At 38.6% G+C, this 24,824-nt stretch overlaps 1 protein-coding gene across 1 annotated transcript in view; it reads left to right on the top strand.

Annotated features, from left to right (window-relative positions):
• The window catches only part of PAM (peptidylglycine alpha-amidating monooxygenase), a 212,829-nt gene that overhangs the window by 74,060 nt on the left and 113,945 nt on the right, over positions 1-24,824 (top strand). The window contains exons 5-6 of the mRNA XM_045285191.1: positions 4,422-4,507; positions 5,709-5,792. Of these exons, the coding sequence (XP_045141126.1) occupies positions 4,422-4,507; positions 5,709-5,792 (170 nt within the window). The remainder of the gene's footprint in view (positions 1-4,421; positions 4,508-5,708; positions 5,793-24,824) is intronic.

The following is a 24,824-nucleotide window of genomic DNA, read 5'->3' as shown; positions in this document are numbered from 1 at the left end:
GTTTTGTTTCATTTGTTTTTGTTTTTATAGCCAAAAGAAGAAATGAGTTATCGGTTTTGGTCTTCTCTGTGTTACCGTGGATTTTAAGCAGACTTTAACAGATACAACCAGAGAGCACTTTAACAGCTATCATGCTTTATTTGGATAATTCAAAATGACAGGCTAGCACTTTTCAGTACTTGGCACAGTCAGAAAATAGTCATGCCATCCAAGTGGTTTCCCCCTGGATTAGAGGGGAAAGGGTTCTATAACAAGGGTTCAAGAAACCAGAATAGTTTTATTTTCAAATGTTAATTCTCACCACGTGCACTACAAATATGAAACACACACACACAGTAGCTATGTGAACCTTTTCACAATTTAGTTGGCTTATTCTGAAGGAGCCTTTCAGAGGACCTGTCAGAATTATAAGAATAAGAAACCCAATTGATAAAGTCTGAAATTGCAATAGCAACCGTTCAAGAGTTAACATTCCTTTCTAGCCTGAAGATTTCTTATTAATAAGATTAGTGAAAATCTCTTTTTCTGTGGCACCCTTTTTGGAGAGCTAGAATAGAGTACAATCTTTGCCATGTTGGTTTGTTTTATGTGGAGAAAAGTGTAGTGGAATTCTCATTAATATGCGAAATGGAAATGTGGAACACAGAGGTGCCATGATTTCATTCAAATACATTTGGCCATTCAGCAATATTGTCAGTTACAGAAACCAGTCCTCCTGCCTCGTGTTTTTCCTCTTGACAAAGTCCTCGCATTAAGTCGAGTATTACTTTCACCGACCCAATTTCCTCAGCCTTTTTTCCATCTGGAGTTCAATAGTGTGTTCGGCCAGGTTGACTAGAGAAACAAATTCAGAAACACTCATATATATATAAAAGAGAACTTTATATTAAAGAGTAATTTTATATAAAGAAAATATCCCAGCCCAGTCCTGATCAAATCCATTAGTCCAATATTATCCAATAAGTCTGATACTAGTCCATAAATCCCTATTCAGACTAACACAATCACATGCAATGTTGCAAAATGCAGGAAGATCACAGGCCAGTGGTGGTAAAGCTTTGTGAATCTACTGGCGGTGGAGGCATCTCAGCTCTGGTGCAGGTGTCCGTGTGGCTCCTCTAGCTCTCCACGTGTGGCTGCCGTTCTACAGGACAGTGAAGCAGAGAGAGAGGATCCTCCTCATGAGAAGGTCACACCCACAAAGAGGCAGCATCAGGCAGTGATGTGATTGACAGGCTAAACTCCACCCCTTCACTCTTAATATCTTCAAGTTGACATGAGAATATAAAACTACCACAAATAGTTAAAAAACAAAAACCTAAAAACAGGTTTTTAAAAATCAAGCCAAAGCTTTAGAAGGTTTTATTTTACCAAACCTTAGATGAAAATAATGCATAAAGTCATTGTCATTCCTTTGTGAATGGTTGAGAAGAACAACTTAGCTAGAATCTGATTTTTAAATTGTAGCCACAAATTGCGTACTATCAAATATGATAGTAGTCATCAATTCTTATCTTTATTTAAAATCCACCTAGAGGAGGTGCTCTAATGGTGTGGTGGTTCTGCCTGGCTGCTCACCACTAGCCGCTCCTCAGGAGAAAGAAGGGACTTTACTACTCCCTTAAAGAGTTAGTCTTGGAAACTTACAGAGACAGCTCTGCCCAGTCCTACTGGGTCACTATGAGTCAGCATCAACGCCATCACAGTAAGTTTGGTTTGGGTTTTTGGATGTAAGTTGTTGAATGTTCACTAAGTGCTGGACAAGTTTACAGGTGCTGGGAGTACATAGAGGACCCCTTGTGCAGTGGTTACACTTTAGATTGCAATTTGCAAGATCCATCATTCGAACCATCCATCAGGGGCTCCAAGGGACAAAGACGGGGCTTTCTACTCCCGTAGACAGTTACAGTATCAGAAACTTAAGTTTCTGACCCTGTCCTGTAGGGTCACAATGAGTTGGCATCAGTGGCATTGAGTTTGGGAATACACAGAGAAAACCATGGACCCAAACCTCAGAAGTAATCGCAGTCTGATTGAAGAGGTCAATCGGTAAGCAGGTACATGGAATGAATGCTATAGTTAAGACATGGAACGTGGAGGGGAAGAAGATTGGAGAAAGCTTCCCTGAGGAGGAAAACTTGAGCTGAATCTGGAAGCAAAGAGTACAAGTTTTTGAGCCAGTAAGATGGCTAAGTGGGACTCCAGGTAGGTTAACAGTGGAGAGAAAGATTAGAAACTTCCAGTAAATTGGCGTGACTAAAAGAGAGGTTTATTTCTAAAGCTATAGCAAGATCCCAGACTATGAAAGGCCTACATGTTATGCTGAAATATTTGGATTTTATTTTGTGTTGTTTTGAGGAAACAATTGAAAGATTTTGAGCCAGAGAATGACATAATCAAATGTCTGGCTTAGAAAATTTTTCTAAACTTACCATTTTCTCTATCATATTTCATTATTTTTCTTGCCATACATTAAATCAACTTCCCTATTAGAGAAAATGGTTATCTTGTTTAACCTAAGTCTGTCATTGCATTGATTTTAGATAGTTCCAATCTTGGTTGAAAGCTATGAAAATGACCACCCACCCAGATAGTTAAATTTTAGGAGCTCACAGTAGTGAGACACAAAATTCACTGCATCTGACAATCTCATTTCTTCATACATATATATTACTGTATAACATGAGGCAAAAGAAGAACATTTTGTTTTGGGCAGTGGCCAACACTCTAAGCCTTTTAGCACACTTGGCACAAGGACGTCGCAGACATTTGTTCCAATGCACAATCCTCACATGGTAATGATCCTTCATCCCAAGTACATCATTCTTGACAGTGAACCATAAGAAACCACTGGTTGATGTGTTTTACATTACACATTACACAGTTTCTTTCCATTGACAGATTTATAGAAGCAAGAGCATTTGCTAAGCATAACCTAATCAGGACCTTTAGTTCCCAATCCTCATGCTTTTATTCAGAGAGGATTGCTATTGTCTATTCTTACTGCCAGCAAATTGGCTCAAAGCAGGGAACTTGATAGGAGACCTGCCTCAGAGAATCAAGGTCCTTCTTACTGGTGTTTTTCATTTCTGCAGCCTGAGGGCTCACCAGATTTCTAGCCTCTTTTCTAGCCTGTTTTGAAAGCCACAAGTCTGCCTCCACTTCCTTTCCAGCTCATGGCAGTGCAGCCCACCTGTGCAGCCCACCTCCTCTCCAAGAAACCGTGGTTGTCTTTGCCTTGCTCTTACCCTTGTCCTTGACCATCTTCAGACCTGTCAGATATTCCTATATTTCTGATTCTGCTCTTCCTTGGTTATGATTTTCCAAACCATAACTATATAAAAGCAACTTAATATTTTGTCTCAGAGTGTGTGTGAAGAAACCCAATGTTTGTAACAGAGCAATCTAAGGCTGCAGAGTACAATGGTAAAAAAATGGTTTGGAGTCAGAAAAACTGACATTTATTGAGTTGGGTTGATAAAATATGCCAGTTACCGAATTGATTTCCTTAAACGTAGCATAACAGCTTGGTTAGGGAGTTTAACATACATGGATTGGACTTTTGAGAGCTTATTATACATACCCACAGCTATTAAAGGGTAGTTCTGGAACTCAACTCCAGGAAAATCTTTCTGCTTGTAAGCTTTCACCAGAAAACACGATCTCTCAAAAATGAATCATTAGATAACGTCAGTGGTTTTTTAAATAATCCATCACCATGACATAGTGTTTTGAGATCTATAAAATGCTTTCATTATATCCCATTTGATCTATATAGTAACACTGTGAGGTAAGTCTACTTCTCCTTGTTCTACACAAGAGAAAGCTGAGGCTTAGTAAGACTATGTGACTGGCACAATGAAGCCAATTATAAATGGCCGATCCAGTCTTCTAAAACTTAAGAAAGGTCACCTAGGATATCACGCCGCCCTTAAGTGAGCTACACTTGCATCGTTCACCCTACTGAGAGTCTGCGCTGTTTATTTGCTGCTGTAGCTACACGTTTGTTAGACAGTAATGCTGGTTCTTGAAAAGGGAAATGTGCGCATCTCTTCCAATGCACTCCCAAAGTTCTACTATATTCACTCCAGATTACACAGAATCTCTATGTAATGTTTATGTTCTACTGGCTTAGGAATCTCTGAAAGGAAAAACTGTCTGTCTACCTCATAGTATTGTTTCTGTCCTCCATTAAAGGAATAAAGAAAATGGGGGAAATGGCCTCTCTATCTATGTGCTTTTTACCTGGAAAGGTTTCTTTGGGATCTTATCACTGGATAGAACTATAATGGTGATATATTGTTTCACAGTACTTTAGTTGGCTTTCAGAAATATCCCTTCCCCTAATGTGGACTAACATACATTTTACCACTTCAATATTTATTTATCTATATTTTTTCTTGCCCCCTCCCCTTTTCTAGGTTTTGTGATGAAGGAACCTGCACAGATAAAGCCAATATTCTTTATGCCTGGGCAAGAAATGCTCCCCCCACAAGACTCCCCAAAGGTACAGCAGGGATCTATGAGATAGTCATATTAAGCTACTAATTTCTGATTCTAAACTGCTTTTTACTGTAGACCCTTCCAACAATTGTTACCAATGTCCTTTGTTGCAGTTTCACCCTAAAAGTACTGGAATTACATGCTATGTATTGAAAATCTTTCATTTAGGCAGTTAACTCTTTTTTTCTGCTTTCTACACAACATTTTAGTTTAAAATAAATAAGCATGCCGGTTTTGGCCTAAGGCACACTGGTTCTAGACAACTGGAGCAATTTATGAGCCAAGGGAGCTAGGAATTAAATAATTGCTGTTTCAGCAAACAGATTTTTTTTCATATAGCCCTGGAAGGTAGGTATTAACATGATGCCAAACCTCTGTTGGTTTTCTGACCTCACCTTTAAACTGTTCATAGCTTCCAACACAAAAGGGAGTTGCCAAACTCTCTTTCATTACCTGAATGCTTCTTAATATTAACGGGATTGTAGTTCCCTCTGGCACATTCTCTGATGTGTCTGAGATAGTGACATGTAAAGTGTGTGTTCTCTTGCCCTGCTCACTCATGCCAGCATCGCTAATTGCTGACTCCTTGCCTTGCTTCAAATGAGCCTCAGGATTCTCTGCTACTAAACATATTTGGAAACTAGTAGGTGTAGCAGTCACAGATTTGTTGAAATTTTAAAGATATCTTAGTAGATACGATAGAAAAAAATATTTCCCCTGCCTATAAATATGTTCTCTGTCAATTTTTTCCCTAAGTTTACAGCAAACTCTAATAATGACTATTAGGAATCCTAAGATTCCAAAAATCTACTGATGCACTGCAATCTATAATCTAATTGGTCTTTTTTAATGATATATTTGCAGATACTTATTTTCTTATGGGGAGGAAAGTAATTCTAAGATTATGAAGGTGTATATTTTCTATAATGAATTAGGAAATATAAAACAATGTGAATGTAAAAACCAAATGAGACAATGGTTTTTTATGTCTACTTGTTCATCACTGAGGATACATTTTAAAATTTTCAGGGAATGAGTGGTTAATTTCAGTTTTCATATCACATAATTCCACATGTTATATACTATTTTCTTTCCCCTTGAATCTCAGAGTTCAACCTGGAATTACATCCTCTGTTTCTATTTTCATATATTAATTTTAAAGTTTTTATCATTGAAATATAAGTATATGCTCTTTCCAACTCTAGGTGTTGGATTCAGAGTTGGAGGAGATACTGGAAGTAAATATTTTGTCCTGCAGGTGCACTATGGGGATATTAGTGCTTTTAGAGGTAAGTTTTTTTTGTTTTGTTTTTTTAGAGGTAAGTTTTGAAAAGTTGGAACTAAGCACAATGTTTATTACTATATTTTAAATATAAATATGAACTATTAGTACATTATTTAATACATATAAATGAGCTATTATTTTAGAATTAGGAAGTTCTGAGAAAATGCATTTGTTTCCTTAATTGGGACTATTAAAGAAATTCTGTTCATTTTGAAAATTTTATTCTCTGATGCATATATTCATCCTTTTATACCTTATGCTTGTATTCAGGGTTATTTTGTCCTTTCTATTGTCCTGTAAGGGATTCTTCTGCATAGCAAACTCAGAAAGCATGGGAATTTAGTTTATGTAATTACTCTGAGCAAGACTTGAAATATGCCACAGGATCTGCAATACCATCGGAGAGCTTTCAAATACGGGGGTTCATGTCATTGCTTGATTAGTAACCCAAACCTTCTACTCCATGAATTCAGCCACTGTCTACTGTGCTAACACACAGACCCCCAACCACCCATAAAACAAATAACAGAAAGCTGTTGCCCTTAAGTTAGGTCTGACTCATGTACAACAGTGCACTCCAGGGTTTTTCATTCCAGTTTCTCAGGGTGAGTTTGACCTCCAGCCTTCTAGTAGTCAAACCCATTGGCCATTTTTTATATCCCAAGCTCACCTCTGAGCAGCCTGAAATGCTGCTCTGCACACCTGTTGCTCTACGCCTGTTTGCAAGGCACCTCATTAGAAATCCTCTTATAGACTCGTTAACATGAGGAAGGAGCCCTGTTCCCAAGGCAACTGAGACCAGACCGGTGCATGTTATTCCTTCTGTTGTATTTTGTTAAACTCGAACTGCATTCCCAGTTGACAATCTTGTTTTCATGGGAATGTAAGTTTTATGCAGTTTACTTTATGGCTTGTCTACTATGTCTTGCTGATTTGTATACATTCCTTTGAACTCTCTAATTTAATATTGTGTTTCTACTAACTAACCAGACATATTTCCTTCCAAAACACATTAGATTTCTTTCTAAAGCTACGTCTGAAAGTAAGTGTCCATTTTTGCCCATGAAATATCTTCAGGGGACTTGAGTGCACAGCCTCATGTGGTGAGGGTCCATCGATTCTTGGCATACAGACTGGGGCAGTTAATGCTGTCTCCCTCTGGAAGATGGTGTTGGAATAAAATAATTTTATATAATTGGAAAATTATAATTAGCAACAGAGTCAGTTGATTATCAATTAAACAAGCTACTATCTAATGGCTCATGAATCTAACTTCCAAATAAAACATGTTTCTGAATTAAAAACGTGCTTTGAGTTATAAACAAAAAGTTTTCATTTTTGGAATGAAATCTAATCTTAAATTGACTGTCTGCAGTGCTGAGCCAATAATTTGTTGAAAACAAAGGAATATATACTGTTTGTTCTTGAAGAACAAAGACAGAATTATCTACTGTAGAACAGGCATATTCTAAGACTTCTACCTTCCTACGCATTGATTAGTTCTTAATATTATTCAGAAAGGCAAAAAACATGCTTCCCTGATCACCACTACTAAAGTTGCCCATCTTGCACCTCGTTCTATAAAACCTTGGGCTTCACTTTTCAGTCTAATTTTCAGTCTACATTGATACCCCAGGGAAATTTGCATCAAGGAATGTTTTGTCATCGTGGCTGTGTATCTGCTCATTATTTGAGAATAGCAAGGACTCTTCTGAGAATTCTGTGGGAAACTGGCCTATCTTGTCCATTCAAACATTTTTTTTATTTCCAAATTCAAAGAAGTTATAGAGGAACATTGTTTGAGTCCCCCGAAGATGCCAGAGCAGTGAATTTGACATGGTGCAAATCCAACAACACAGAATTCTTTGAGGAAAGGTTAAAAATAACCGCTTATCCAGTCAGTTTCAGCTCATAGTGATGCCGGAGGAGAGAGTAGAACTACCCATGTGGGTTTCTGAGACTGTAAATCTTTACCAGAGTCGAAAGACTCATTTTTTTCCTGTGCAACAGCTAGTGGTTTCAAACTGCTGACCTTGTGCTTAGCAGCCAACACATAACCTACTGTGCCACCAACTCTTCAGAGAGTTGAGAGATAGTAATACCACTTTCGGAGGTATATAGACCTAGATGAAGGCTATGTTGAGAAAAAATATGCTGTATAGACCCAGAAAGAAGATATGTTGAGAAACAATAGTTTCCGTTTCAAAGATTTTGAAGAAGTACTTTCTAACTTACCTGTGCCCATCCTTGTATAAACACGCACTCATGCACTCACATATATACACACACTAGCTTCATAATTTTTAAAACTAATTTTCTACATATGAAGCATACATTTTGTCTTAATTTATGTTTATTCTAGTGGTAATCAGCAGTGATATTTTAATATGTAAATTGTCATTCTTTATGGAAAGAGGTAGATGAAAAACTACTGTTTTTTCATTTTTTACTTATTCAAAAACCAAACCAAGCTCACTGCCATCAAATCAGCTCCCACTCAGAGCACCCCTGTAGGACAGAGTAGAACTTGCCTGTGAGGTTCCGTGATTGAACATCTTTCTACCGGAGAGAAAGCCTCAGATTTCTCCCGCCCAGGGGCTGGGGATTTCAAATTGCTGGCCTGGTGGTTGGCAACCCATTGTGTAACCCACTGCACCACCTGGGCTCCTGGCTTTCAAAGATCGCCTAATTTTAAAATGTATTTATGGCACAGAAAGATTACAAATGGTATAATTCATAGGATGTATCCTATTGAATGAACATATATAAAAAAATAAAATATAAATGTAAACAAAAATGTTCACGGGGTGATTCATTCAGGACACATTCCAAACCAGCTCCACTGCCTTCAAGTCCACTGGGACTGACAGTCACCACATACCGTTTCCAAAGTGTTGGAGCTCTTTACAGGACCAGACTGATCGTTCTCTCGCTAAGAAACCAGTGGGTTTCCACTGCCAGACCTTGCTTGTAGCGGTCCGACATTTGCCTGGCAGTATTGCCAAGGCTCCTTCAATATAAATTAGATATCACCAGAGCCCTTAAGCTATATATGCTTGTGAGTAGTAAGCAAATACATGGGAAAATCTCAAACTTTCCTGAAACAGAGATGGTATTTCACATTTATTAAACTGAGCTGGGTGGAAATTGAATCATAAGATTCAATTCTGCCAGAGTTTTAGCTAATTTGGTATAGTTTAGGATGATTATAAATTGTTACAATTTCTTGGAAAGCTATTTGACTATATTATATATACATAAAAACATATTTCCCTAGATTTTTAATCCTGAAAAAATTAGAATAAAAGTGTGAGCCAAGTACACACCATGCTTCCTGCACCAGTAACTGTTCATATAAACAGCTGAAAAGATAATTCGTGTCCCTTAATAGGGGATTGACTAAATAAAAGACCTAACAAAAAGCAACATATCATAAAAATGGGTTGTATATTCATAAGGGCCATAGAAACAAAATGAAGAGCTGATGTTCATGGAAGATGGTATTGTGTGATCTGACCCTCTAAAATATAATTGTATTCTTAAATTCCACAAGTGAAAGGACCATCCATTAGTTTACTATATCCCTAGTCAGACACTTGGGACAAGAAAGAGTGAATATAAGTCTCAATATGCCTGATTTCCCACAAGGAATGACTTGCCCTTAATAAAATTCTACGTTGTGATCACAGACGTATCTTCATTTGCAATGAGAATTGAAAAATAATTATATCATTAATTCTTTTTAAAGTATTAAATCTGCATTGTGTGTTTGCATACATACATATAAAATCATATTACTGCTTTTAGTACTAGTATCAATAATGAAGATCATCTACATACTTTTGACATGCTGTCAGAAGAGACCGGTCCCTGGAGAAGGACATTGTGTCTGGTAAAGTAGAGGGACAGCGAGGAAGGGAAGCCCCTCAAGGAGACGGCTTGTCACTGTGGTTGCCCCTGTGGGAACAATTGTAAGAATGGTGTGGGACTGAGCAGGGTTTCCTTCTGTGGTGAGTGGGGTGGCTCTGGGTTGGACCCACTCATGGACACCTAACAGCAACAGCATCATCAAAAAGAGCGGAACATGATGAAGTTAACAATACTGTTTCTTTATTTAAATCAGAATCACACTCCTGGGACATTAGGGGGAAATGAAAAGGGGGAAATGTTTGTTTCAAGGGTGGGAGGGAGTAGAGGTTTTTGAAAGGTGAGAAGCTTAGAACCTTTCTTTAAGGAAATTCCCAGCAGTGAGGGGAGAATGCTGGCAAAGACTTGATGGAATATGATAATGAAGAACCAAGCAAACCCAAAAACTCAAAGCCATTGCCCCCATTCCTTATAGGTAAGAAAGGATTAGGTGTGTGATTAGAGTGGGTTCTTTGGGACTATGTGGGATGTTTGTTTTGTTTTACTTTTTTATTTTCAAAATTGCACAGAATATGAAGTTGAAAAGCATTTTTTCAAAAGAGTCAACACTTTAAAATGAGTGGCAATCAGAGTATGCAGCCTATGCTGGGTGTACAAACCTTCCTGCCTGAAGGAAGTATCCTAGTAGGGGGGGTCCGCACAAACAGACAGTAATTGACAGATACCTATAAGACAGGCTATAAAGAGGGGCGAGTGTGCAGATCTGCCTGGGAAAGGCAAGTGGCCTCACTTGAGAAAGACCTCTTGGAAGTTAAAGCCAAAGCAAGGTTTTGATGTGTGCTCAGGAGCTCCCAGGTTGTCTAGGGCAAGAGGAAGACACATTTCACACAGAGGTAAAGGTATACACAGCACCCAGGAGACCTGAAAATACAAGGGAAGAAGTGGCAAAAAATGACCGCAGAGGTGAAAGGAGAGGGTCAGACCCTAGAGATCCTTGTTTACTTTCTGAGGACAGTGTCCAGTCCAGTGTCCAGTAAGAGGACTTACTGCTTTTCCACAGAGTAGCCCTCTGGTAGTTTTATTCCATCAAGCTGTTTAGTTCTAGGCTTGAGTGGAAAAGCTACTAGTCTTAAGGAGGAAGAATTGTAACTTGGAAAGCCAGAGTGAACCAGACTAGGGCTCTAGTGGGCTGAAATTATTATTTTTTTTAATGTAACCTTCTTAACTATCCGTCCGCCAGCCTAATTTGAATCCTAGAAATGATGTGCTAGTTTTGTTTGGAGTCTCTAGAAATGACTGGGAGGTTTGAACTGCCTACCCTGAGCTTAACAATTCAGTGCTAACCAACAATGCCATCAAGCCATTGAAAACCTTATAAAATACAATCTACGGTGACACATGGAGTTGGTATAAGTTAGAATTTCGTATCCTGACAGCAACTGGTTAGTAGGTTTGTTATACCAGACAACGTTCTAGACCTCTTTGTGCTTCCTTTCCTTATCTATATCAAGGGGATTCGAATGGTTCATGTAAAAGTTTCCTCTAGCACTCAAATGATACTAGCTGTTATCATTATGTTGTTATTTTTGTACCTGCTTTTGAATCAGCCCCCAACTCATGGCAACCCATTGCAGTATAGGGATAAAGTCTTCCTGCCCCTGAGCCACATCCATAATGGACTGAGCATCTGAGCTTTGGGAGCCGTAGGGTTTTCATTGACTGATATGTAGAAGCATATCCCAGGCTTTTCCTTGTCTCACTCGACCTAGTCTAGAATCACCACTAAAATCTGTTTGGCATCACGCCGAAATCCAACTCACTGCCATTGAGTGGATGCCTACTCATAGTGACCCATACAGGACTGGGTAGTACTGTCCCTGTGAGTTTCCTTGACCGTACCTCTATGGTAGTAGAAATTCTTATTTTTCTGCTGAAGAGTCGCTGGTAGTTTCTAACTGCTGAACTTGCAGTCAGCAGTCCAACACGAATCCATCATGCCACCAGGGCTCTCGTCTAGCTTGATAGCAATGTGAAATCTTCCACTGACGTCTGGGTGCAGATCAGGTGCATTCATCAGGAACAGATCAGAGTCTCCCACCGGGAAGGAAAAGATCTTACCACTGCACTACTACTGCCTGCATTTTCATTATACTCCCCACAAAAACACTGCAGTGTGGTAGAAATTATCCGTAGTCCAACCTTTTGTCTTGATTGTCCCCAACTCTGTTTTCTTATCTTCAGACACAGTTGTACTCCCATCTGTCATGTTGCCAGTAGACGTTCCCGGCCTCTGCTGTTTCCTGTTCTGCACAGCAGCTTGTTTAGCCATAGTTAAGTTGCATAAAGATAAGCGACACATGAAGTCCTGCCTGGAGGAAATCAGTAGAAACTGTGGAGCCGTCGTCATTCTTTTTTTTTTCCCCTGCCAAGTTTTTTCAACAAAATCTTGTTCCAAAGAGCAACTTCTCAAGAGATTGCTGTAGTCTGTTGCCATGTGCTTCCTGAATGTTTTGGCCTAGGAGGATCTTAAGATAACTGGCCTCTCGTTTCTGGAGGTTCTGGCAATCGCTTAATAGTCTCCAACAATGACTCATCTCGTAATGGAAAACTTCATGCACTTACCACCTGAGGGATATTCTTAGAATGGAGCTAAGGAATGCCACCGTGTGCTTAAGTCCGGATTGCTCTGGACTTGGCAAAATGTCCACCTATTCCAGGCTGCTTTTCGCCCCTTCATCACAGCTCTCCAAGTACACCTACTCTTTCATACATTCCTGGGAGTGTAGCCAGCAGATTCTTTCCCTAAGGAGTAGGTGTGTAATACTTATTTTTCTAAATGAACGAAGCAATGGAACCTTATTTTCAACTTGCCTTCATGTGAACTAAGGTTTTTAGTTGCCAGAATTTGGGGGTTTGTGAGTAAAACCAGATCACAAAATTCTACTTAGAACCTTAACGAATGTCTTTTTCAACAGCCATCACACTATAAGCCTTTGACGCTTTATGTGCTATCATTTTTATGAAATGTTTGAAGTCCATTTTGGTATTATTTTATGTTATAAGTTTTAAATATTTGAAATATGTTTAAATATATGCCTTATGGACGTAGAAGAGATGGTGTCTGTTAAATGCTGACCGCATTCGACAAAGAGGAGATGAACAGTAAGTGTTCATTATTTTCTTTGTCCCTATCCCCTCTTTGTCATAATTTTAAGACAGGTCTGAAGGTCAATTATTATATCTGATTTTCCTCCAATTTCTAGAAATATATATTTTTCCAAGATTACTGATCTTGGTTCCTCCTTCTTCATCTGCTTTTGTCTGTGGACAGTATCTGCCTTGGTTGTTAAATGCCACTTCAATTCATTGTAATAATTCAAACAAAGCTCTCTATGGAGGTAAAGTTGGGTAAGAACAAAGTTTGCCCTCATTTATCTCAATTTCCAGTAGGAAGAAAATATAATTAGAATATTAACTAAAAATATATAATTAGAATAATAATCATGTGACCCAGTCAAGTGCAACAGTAGATGGATATTGAAAGACAGATAAAATCACATCTACCTTTGAAAATACTTCATGTCTCCAGATTAATTTCTAATAAACACTGTGCTTCCTTTTAATAAATTGATATTTAACTTAAGAATCCAGATAGCTGTTTCATAGAAATGTTAGTAAATTTATAGCAAACAGACTCTGAACTGAAGCCCCAAAGGGGAACTTATTGAATAAAAAATTAGGAGCGCACTAGTGCCTGGGCTTGGTGCTTTTTGGATTGATTTCTATTTTACCTTTTTGCTTTCTTCCCCTGCTGGCTGTGATTAACTCAGTTGATCTGAATAGCTTAGTTCCAGATAACCAGTAAAGCAATTGCCGTCAGGCCCGTTCAGATACTTGGTGAACCCACGTGGATTAGAGTAGCACTGGGCTCCATAGGGTTTGTCAATGCCTGATTTGTCAGAATAGAATGCCAGCCCTTTCTTCAGGCACTTTAAGAAGACATGAACTTGGAACCCTTTTTTTTTTTTTTTGGAACTTTTTGGTTACTGCTGAGTGAATTAACAGTTTGCATTATGTAGGACTGCTATCCACCAGTTGCCTGTTAGTTTGCCATGCTGTGATGGCTTGGCTGTTACTCTGATGCTGAAAGCTATGCCATGGGTATTTCAAATGCCAGCAGCATCCCAAAGTGAACAGGTTTCAGCGGAGCTTCTAGCCTAAGAATAGACAACAGAAAAGAACTTGACCCCGACTTGGCAGGAACAGCCTTATGAATAGCTTTGAAAACCTTATGAATAGCTTTGAAACATTGTCAGATACTGAAAGCCTAATGAATGAAAGGAGAACATTTTAGGTGGTAATACTGGCGGATGGGACACTCAAAATGTGACTGAGAAGAAGCTACTTTCTTGGAGTAGAGTTAACCGTGATGACTTGATCCTGGTAAAGCCTATGGGAGTGAAGGCTTTGGGATCTTCATTTGTTCATGGGGCATGACTCAAGAAATGGCTTCAAAAATATGCTAATGATCATAATTTGCAATGTGCAAAATAGGAATCTAAGAAAGTTGGAAGTCATCAAAATTGAAATGGAATGCATAAAATCGATACCCTAGGCATTAGGGAGCCGAAATGGACTACTATTAGCCACTTTGAATCAGAAAATCATATAATTGACTATGTCAAGAATAACACAATCAAGAAGAACGATGTGGCATCCATTGTCCAGAAGGACATTGTAAGGTCAACCAGAAAGTGCAGTGCTATTGGTGATAGGATTATACCTCTCTGCTTTCAAAGAAACCCAATCAATATAACGTATATTTAATCTTATGCAATAACCACAAGTGGTAGTGATGAAGAAATTATAAAATTCTACCAATAACTTCAGTCAAAATTGATGAAACATGAAACCAGTTGATAATTATTGGTGATGGAATTCAAAATTGAAAATGAAGACAAAGAAACAGAGGCTGGAAAATATAAACTTGGTGACAGAAACAAAGCTGGAGATCACATGGTACCATTTTGGAAAACCAACACTTGCTTATAGCAAATACATTTTTTCAACAACACAAATGCAACTATACAAATGGATTTCTGAAATAAACTACACAGAAATCCAATTGACTAACACATCTATGGGAAGAGACGATGGAGAAACTGAGTATCTGCAGCTAAAGCCAGGCCAGGGTTGAGTGTGGAGCAGACCATCCATTGCTCATATGTTAGTTCAGGATAAAGCTGAAGAAAATTAAAACAAATCCACAAGTCAAAATATGCCCCCTGCATTTCAAGAACATCTCAAGAAGAGATTTATTAAACACTAATTATACAAAACCTGATGAACTGTGAGAACATCAAGACCATCGTTCGTCAAGAAACAAAAGGTCATTAAAAGAATAGGAATGAAAGAAACGACCAAAGTGGATGTCAGGAGAGACTCTGCAACTTGCTCTTAATTATAGAGTAGCTACAAAGCAAATGGAAGAAAATATAAAGTCAAAGAACTTAGCAGAAAATTCCAAAGGGCATCTCGAGAAGGCATAGGCAAATATTATGAGTATAATGAAAGATGCAAAGACCTAGAATGAGAAAACCAAAAGGGAAGAGCACTCTCAGCATATCTTAAACTGAAATACTCAAGAAAAAGCCCAAGCCTCAAACTGCAATCTTGAAAGATTACCTGGGCAATATATTCAATATTGCTGGAAGCATCAAGAGAAGATGGAATGAATACAGAGTCACTGTCCCAAATAGAGCTAGTTGATATTCCACCATTTCAGGAGGTAGCACCTGAGCAAGAACCATTGGTGCTGGAGGAAGAAGTTCAAGCTGCACTGAATGCATTAGCTAAAAGCAAGGCTTCCAGAATAAATGAAATGGTAATTGAAATGTTTCAGCAAGCTGAGGAACACTGGAGACACTCGCTTGTCTGTGCTGGACATTTTGGAAGACACCACTTTACCACGGACTGGGAGAGCTCCATATCTGTGCCCATTCCAAAGAAAGCTGACCCAACAGACTGCTCAAACTATAGAACAACATCACTGATATCACATCAGAGTATAATTTTGCTGAACATCATCCAACAACCGTTGCAACAGTACATTGACCGAAAACTGCCAGAACTTCTGGCCAGATTCAGAACAGAATGTGGAGCAAGGGATTTCATTGTTAGAATTAGATGGGTTCAAAGCAGAGAATACCAGAATGTGTGAACCATAATACACTGTGGATGACCTTTAGAAGAAGAGGAAATCCAAAACACTAATTGGGCGTATTTGGAACTTGTATGTCTATAAGAGGCAGTTGTATGAACAGAACAAAGAAATAAAATCAGGAAAGGTAAGCGACAGAGTGGTAACCTTTCACCACACTTGTTCAGTCTGTATGCTGAGTAAATCCCGAGACGCTGGATTATGTGAGGAAGAATGTGCCATCAGGATTAGAGGAAGGTTTACTAACAACCTGCGATATACAGATGACACAACCTTGCTTGCTCAAAGTGAGAAGAACTGGAAGCTTTTGCTGATGAAGATCAGGGGTTATAACCTCCAGTATGGATTATGACTCAATGTAAAGAATACCCAAATCCTCACAACTGGGCCAGTAGGTCACACCTAAATAAATGGAGCCCATGTCGAAGTTGTCAAGGATTTTTGTCTTGCTTGGATCCATAATCAGTACTCACAGAAGCTGCGGTGAAGCAATCAAAAGACATGTTGCATTAAGTAAATCTGCTACACAAAACCTCTTTATAGTATGGGGAAGCAAGATGGTTACTTTTCGGACTAATGTGCGCTTGACCTAAGCCAGGATATTTTCCACTACCTCATATGCATGTGAAAGTTGTCCATTGAATAAGGAAACAGAAAAAGTACCAATGCATTTGAATTGTGGTGCTGGAGAAAATAATGACAATACCATGAACTGCTAAATGGACAAACAGATCTATCTTGGAAGAAGGAAGGCCAAAGTGCCCACTAAATCCAAGAGTGACAGGACTGTATCTTACCTACTTGGGGTATATTGTCAAGAGAGACGAGTTCCTGGAGAAGGACATCGTGCTTGGTAAAATGGAGGGGCAGCGCATTGACGCAGTGGCTGCAACAGTGGGCTCACTGAAAGAAACAATTATTAGTATGGCACAGAACTGTGCAATGTTTCATTCTGTTGTGCATAGGGTCACTATGGCTCAGAACCAACTAGATGACACCTAACAACAGCAGGTTTGCTGTAGGGTCACTAGGAGTCCCAATTGGTTTGATGGCAGTGAGCTTTTTTTCTCGGTGGGGCGCGGGGGCAATCTAATGCCAGTTGCAAATTGGTGGATATTCTTGATTATAAGTCATACACACTCATATACACAAGAGTACACACACAGAGGGTTCCTTTCTTGTCACAACCAAGGAGAGGGAGAATGACCAGGAGAGAATGGGAACATTGGCAGGAGGAAGGGAGAACAGAATACCCCAGAGGAATCCTAATTCCACTGTGGCTTCTGCTGCATCTCACCCTCGTACAGACTACTGCCAGCAAGCTGTTGGAAGAGCTTTGAAAATGTAAGCCTAGGAAAAAATCCTCCACTAATGCATTTTTGAACAAGACAGAGCATAGATCAGTAGCAGCACAGCAGCTACATTTAAAATTATTTCATCCAGTGTAAAGCAGGCTGTTGTGACTTCAGTGTAGGCAATAGAGTGCTCTTGACTCCCTGACACCTGATTGTAGAGATAGGGGGAAACTGGGTCAAAGAAGGCTTCCCATTGCTCCCTCTGTTTTCTTCTATAAATGTGAACAAGCAGCTTCCTCCTGCATTCTTTTTCTGGCTGCTTTTCTTCACTCCTCTGCAAATTGAGGATGTTATGGGGTAGAATTTTTGAACTCAGGGATCTTAGAGCATTCTAAATTACTATTTTGTTCTGTTAGGCATAACATCACTATTGGTTGGAATCAACTAGATAGCACCTAACAACAGACTGTTTGATATATTTAAGAATCTTCTCTGAGATTGCGAATTTTAAAATGTCCTTTAGATTCTCCACTGCTCAACTCGGATGCCTGAAAGTCATCTGACCAGATATATTGAAAAATAGTACCTTTTTTTATCACATTTTTAAGCTTGGCTTTACCTGAATAAGATCCTGAAGTGCTCCTCTACCAGCCATCTTAATCCTCTTCTAGAACAAAGATCATATGGTCAGTACGTAACAAAACCAAACTCAGCCCAGTTGTCATCGAGTTTATTCATCTCCTGTCACCCTGTTGGTTGCAGAGTAGAACTGTTCTGGGGGAGGTTGGTGGCTGGGATCTTAGGAAGCAGATCATCAGGCCTTTGTTCCCAGTCATTGGATGTGTTTGAACCATCAATATTTAGGGCAGTAGATGAGTGTAGACCACTTGCGGCATATAGGGACGTTAGTTCATACCCTAACCTTTCATTCCACACGTCACAGAATATTTTCTGATTCTGGTCTTAAGGGACGGCAGCTGGCTTGTACAAGTTGCTCTTTTCTGTCCCAAGACTGGAGTACCTGTGCTTTCTGCCACATCAATCTTTCTTCTCAGTTTCCGCTTCAGAGGTCTCTGATGTTTGCTTGTTTAGGAACTCAAGACTTTGTCCAGAATGCTTTGGGCTAAGTGCAGGTTGGCTTGAAAGATGACCATTTTAAAATATAATTCAAATGCATAAACTAGGTTACGTTATTTAATCTTGAGAAATCAAGGATACCCTTCTTCATTAATTGCATAAAGGTTTCTGTAGCATAATGTTCAAGTGGGCACAATGCCCACTAAAAGGGGCAATAACAACCTTAAATAATATTATCAGCTCAGGTCAGATTTTGTTGACAAACGTTATGGAAAAAAAAAAGTGTCCAGAGCTTTTTAGATTTCAGCGTTGCCAAAGGGTCTGTATTAGAGTAACAGCAACAAACCCTATTTTTAAATACTTGTTAATCAGTTAACCTTAACAAGACTGGAGGGTTCTGGGTATATTTGCATGTGTCCCATTAAAGGAATCTTCTCATTCAACTGTATTTTTTATCCATTGAAATTACCTTTATGGTTAATGACAGTTATGTTTAGCAACTAGCTCACAAAATACTTAGGCCAGTATTGTGCCAGCCCCAATACTGCCTGGCACTATTCATTGATTCATTTTGAACTTGGAATTTTCCTTTTAAAAAGTATCCCAAAGAGAAACTGCTGCAGATAATCCTTGGATCAGACTTAGAGAAAGTCCGAGCTAGACTCTGCACTTTAAAGGTAACGCTGTTAAGTCCGTCTCGCAAATTCCGATTCTTTTTATATAACAATACGAGTAATTCCTTTGTTTAAAAATTTCCCAGCACCATCAATTTGGTTCTGACTCAGTAACCCCATGTAGATTTTCCAAGACGGTAAATGTCAATCGGAGCAGGTAGTTTCATCTTTCTCCTGAGAAGCAGCCGATAGGTTTGAACTGCCGACCCTTCAGTGAGCCGCCCAATGCCCAACCCACATCACCACCAGAGTTCCTTGGCTTAAATAATACTTGAGGAGGAAACATTTTTTTTAAAAGGTTAACCATCTACTACTTAAAAAGTAGAGTGTACTCCCTCCATTTACTTCTTCATAGTCCCCATAACTATTTTTTATGTTTGCCAAGTTTTCACATACTACCTCAACATTTTCCCACACACACAGAGAAATTACCAAGTTACACTCACTTGTGCACTTTTTATTTTTGGCAAACAGCAGGTCCCACTCTCCACATTAATTTGCATCCATTGTAATTGTTTTTAGTTTAACAATGTACCCTGGGAGGATTGCTAAAACAGCACGTTTTTAATTCTTTCACTATTTATAAGAGCAACCTAATCTTCTGTTGGGCAGCTATACTTTAATTTTCTTAGTATTTAGTCCTAAACTATTATTATTATTTTTATTTTTTGACTGTACTACACGTGTGTCAGGGTAATCTCCTGGGACTTGGGATGGGAGCAGGTATTTCTGTTTACCAAAATAAGTATAATTAAATGTCAGTTCTTTTAGGAAAAGGGAGTTTTGAAAGGAAAAGAGGATAAAGCACACTTTTTATTTCAGTTAGAAAGAGGAAGGGGAGTTTCTTTTAAAACATATACATAATTTACCCAGAAAACTTGGTATTTGGATTTGAAGAAAGAAGCCGTGGTGGTGTAGTGGTTACACATCGGGCTGCGATCTCAAAGGTGTGTAGTTGGAAACTACCAGATGCTCCCAGGGAGTAAAACCAGGCCTTCTACTCTCATACCAGTTACAGTCTGGGCAACTAAACAGGGCTAGCTGTACCCTGTAATATAGGATTACTGTGAGTTTGCATCAACTCGATGACAGTGCGTTGAGTTATCATTAAAGGAGTCCTCTTTCAGTGTATATATGACTTTCCTGATGATTCTCCTCCCTATATAGCCCAAGCCCATACTGAGTTAATCCTAACGCTTAGCTACCTTACAGGGCAAGTAAAACTGTCACGCAGGGTTTCCAAGAAAGCAGATTGCAGTACTTTCTTCCTCCTCATGATTGTTAGGTTCAGACCACTGGCCCTTTCCATATATAGATTTGGAAATATCCGTTATCACACAAAGATAATCCTTTTTGAAGATTGGACCAAACTAAAGTACACATCTGTTAGAATCAAAGTGACGACCCAACTGGAAAGATTAGATTGGAATCCCAGGGGACAGTGCGTTTGCGGTAACAATAGAGGAACGACTTGGACAATGAGATTGAGAATCATAGCTCAGTGGATGTAGCCAGTGTCACTGAATTATACATGTAGAAACAGGTGAATTGGTGTATGTTTTGCTGTGAATATTCTCAATAGCAACAAAAGGAAATAAATAGGTTATATTCTTCCATTTTGTTTTACATTTAAAAAGCTGTAAATAAAATTTCTGAAGATTAGAAAGACTGCAATTGAGAGAATGAAAAAGACCAAAAAACCTAATTCTGAGAAATGAGATATGAATGTTCAACCTGTCCAAAATTCTGTAGCCTTTTAGGGGGTTTCAGCTAAAAAGAAGGTTAGGGATATGTGCTGAGAGGAAATTATCCAAGAGAAGGCTATAATTTCTATTCTCTTCTGAAAACAAAAGAGTAAGAGCGATAGATCCTATGTATTGCTAACTCTTCAAAATATGTACTTATGAAATCGCGGACTGAGAACTGAGAGACAAAGAGTAATAGAATAGGAGTACTGGGGCTGGAAGGACCCTTGAAGCCCAGCCCGTCCATTGTATAGAAGTGGAAATCGAAGCTCAGAAAGGTTAAATGATTTGCCTAAGGGTGGGATAGCTACTAGTCCGGTGCTATTAAAAACTGAAAGGATTTAATTTGTGTTGGATTTCTAGTTTGTATGTCTGCCAGAGTTCATGCTCTTGACTATATAAAACAAGTAATGGAGTCAGTGTTTCTAAAAGTCCTCTGAGCCACTAGCAACATAATGAACTCATGCCCAATAGAACGCATATGAATAAAAATCAGGGATTTTATCTCATCTGTGCCTTTTCATTTTAATATATGGATACTTCTAAATCAGGTTGCTGGATAATTCCACTGATTCAGAAGAATTGTAATCGGCTGTTCTGCATGTTCTTCTCTAACCTTGATTATACAAAAGCAGCTTGATGTGAGTCATATGAATGATTTTAGGACTATTCTGTACCTCTCAAATGATCCAAAGAAGCTTATTATCTAGCACTATTTTCTGCTGTTTCCAATCTCTCCAGTAAATGTGAGCTCACTGATTCTCTGGCTTCTTGCATTTCAGCTTTGTTAATCATCTTCAACATGGAAGACTAATGATCCTTATTCATCTCCCTCATTCTTTCATTCCATAAGACACCTGTTTATTTTAATACCTACCTACAGCCATTAAGTGTGAGGAATCACATTTTTATTCATTTGGTTGTGAGATAGGTAAAGCACTGCAGTATTGCTTCTTTTTTAAAGAATATATTCAGAATGTTCAATAAAATGGAGTCATATTAAAAATCAACTTAAATTCAATAATACAGTATTTAGTTTAAATGAAGTGTTTTGTTTTGCTTTGTTTTCTTTTCTTTTTTTTAAATCATTTTATTAGGGGCTCATACAAATCTTATCAAAATCCATACACACATCAATTGCATAAAGCACATTTGTACATTCATTGCCCTCATCATTCTCAAAACATTTCCTCTCCACTTAAGCCCCCAGCATTAGGTCCTCATTTTCCCCTCCCTCCCTGCTCCCCACTCCCTCATGAGCCCTTGATAGTTTATAAATTATTATTTTGTCATATCTTGCCCTGTCCGACGTCTCCCTGTCCGACGTCTCCCTTCACCCACTTTTCTGTTGTCCGTCCCCCAGGGAGGAGGTCACATATAGTTCCTTGTAATCGGTTCCCTCTTTCCTACTCACTCTCCCTCTACCCTTCCTGTTTCACCACTCATACCACTGGTCCTATAGGGCTCATCCGCCCTGGATTCCCTGTATTTTCAGTTCCTATCTGTACCAGTGTACATGCTCTGGTCTAGCCAGACTTGCAAGGTCGGATTCGAGTCATGGTAGTGGGAGCGGGGAGGAAACATTTAGGAACTAGAGGAAAGTTGTATTTCTCATCGCTTTGTTTTCTTTTTTTTTTGCTTTGTTTTCTTAAAAGTAAAATTTACTGTATGCAATTTGGATTTTCAAATCTCATTTATTTTCCGATTGTTTTTAAGAAAGCACTATACTTAACCTTCATTTACCCTTTTGCAATTCATGCATTTTAAACTACTCATGATTATTAATTCTATTTTTCAAGGTAGTGAGCTGTAGTCATCAATTAATTAATTCCACTTATATGAATAGAAAATAGCATTCTTTTTCCACCTCTTAATATATTAGGAGGGTAAGTAAAGTAAATACATAAGCTTAGGTTCACACAAAACTCGTGCTGCCATCAATCGATGCCGACTCAGAGTGCGCCTAAAGGACAGGGTAGGGCTGCTCCTGTTAATTGGCCAGTTGGTAATGCTTCTCGTGAATTTCAAACTGCTGACCTTGCCATTAGCAGCCCACCTGTAGACACTATGCTACCAGAACTTTTCACACAGGATTTACAGATAAAATTCAATGACAGTGAAATCCAGTTCAAGGAAACATATTCAAGAGTATGTCAAAAAGTACTGCTACTCGGGTTCTTGTTCATACATACATAGGTTTATTCCAAACAAAACATGTTTAAACATGTCTCTGCTGTCAGGGATGACTGCAGACAAGTTCTCTAGGAATACACCCTTCAGTCTTGTAAGGGTGACTTCCATAAAATGTCTAATGAAAATAGTGACTCTTTGATAGACTTTCTTAAAGGGTACAGACAGCTCACAGAGGCCTATTAGGAAGAAATGTTGTGTAAAAAAAAAAAGAGAGAGAGAGAGAAAGAAAGAGAACCACATTGGTAACAAAATGGTCCAAAGTGCTCTGCCAAATAATCTTTTCCTGTCATGATCATGTACCTGCTCATTTGTTAAGGGTAGCTCATTTGTTGAAGACTGCCCTTTGAGAATTTCATTGAGAAATCCCTATTCCATCTTCTCTACAACCTTGATTATGCCCCTTCACACTTCTTTTTGTCCCCCAAACTCAAGGAATTTGAAAGAGAACATAATTTGGGTCCCTTGAGTATGTCCAAACAGCCATTAGAGTAGATTGAAGAGCACAGAATTTGGGGAGGAAGGGTTAGGGAGATTGAAATATACTGCTTTCCGAAGTATATAGACCTTGATAGACTATGTTGAGAAGCAAGAGCCTCTTGTTTTGATAGAAAGAAGGATTTCTATGATTATGCAGAAGTACTTTCTGACATCTCATTTGCAGCATCCGTTTTCTTACCTCTTATTGTCGTGGCATGTTTATATTTGCTTATTATGTTTGAATAATTCTGAACAAGAAAGTCTTTAGAGAGAAGCATTAGGATTTGCACATTTGCTACTGATGCTTTTTTTATATAGTTGATTGTCTTAAATGGGGGGGGAAAAAAGCCTAAATACATGCATCACCTTTAAGAAGTGTTTAAAGGAAACCATTTAAATACAGGATTTTGTAAATGCTATATCAAATGTTTTGTTAGCAAAATAAATGTGCAGTGTTGCCTTTTGACCTTCCTATTTCCACCCATAGAACTATTTTTCTCTCTGCTCAGTGTCTAGAAATCCTTCATGCTACTTTCCATTTCTTTTGATCACATTCTCATTCTTTCCGTAGTAAAAATTCTCAAGAGGCTTCCTTTGCTATCACAGCTATTCTAACCCATTTCTTTGCAAATATTCCATATGCAGCTTTCAAAAACTTTTAGGGTGATATAATATTAAACTTGAGAGTTGCGTTTATTTATCTTATTGTAAGATCTTATTGCTCATTATTTCATATTAGGTATATCCATGTTGATTGGGTATAGAAGAACCAGAGTTGTTTTCTGGGTTTTTGTTTCTAATTCTTTAAATTATTTTAAAGTATGATTCTTTAATTTGTCACAAACAGGTCCTTTCTAGCATTTTATATATATTCTAATACTTACTTCCACACAAAAAGTCTCAAATTGGAATCCTCTACTCACATATCAATTGGACAGCTTTGAGCCTTCTTTGGCAGCTTAAACTGGCATACCGAAACGTATAATTAACACCAAGAACACAGAGGACATACATACGTGGTGTTCTAGTTGTTGTCATTGCTGGGTGCCATTGAGATGGTTCTGAATCAGTGATGCTAGGTACAGCAGAGCAAATACAACCTGGTTGGTGCCATCCTTGTCATTGTTACATATGAGCCCATTGTTGCATCCACTGCATCAAGCCATCTCTTTGGGTATCTTCCTCTTTTTAGATGACCCTCCGTTTTGCCAAGTGCGATGTCCTTTGCAGGGACTAGTCTCTCCTGATAATGGAGAGACTGATAACATGTCCAAAGTATGTGAAACAAATTCTCCCTCCCCTCCTTTTTTTAAAAAATATTTTATTGGGGCTCATACAATTCATCACAATACATAGATCAATTTTGTAAAGCACACTTATACATTTGTTGCCCTCATCATTCTCAAAATTCGCTTTCCTCTTGGGTTCCCGGAATCAGCTCATTTTCCTTTTTTCCTGTCCCCCTCCCCCCCTCCTCACTCTCCCCTC

Source organism: Echinops telfairi, unplaced genomic scaffold, assembly GCF_000313985.2.
Source record: "Echinops telfairi isolate 266 unplaced genomic scaffold, ASM31398v2 ScPeMD7_7469;HRSCAF=8507_1, whole genome shotgun sequence".
Lineage (NCBI taxonomy): Eukaryota > Metazoa > Chordata > Mammalia > Afrosoricida > Tenrecidae > Echinops > Echinops telfairi.
The sequence above is the reverse complement of the archived record's forward strand: the minus strand, read 5'-3'. Positions and strand labels throughout refer to the sequence as shown.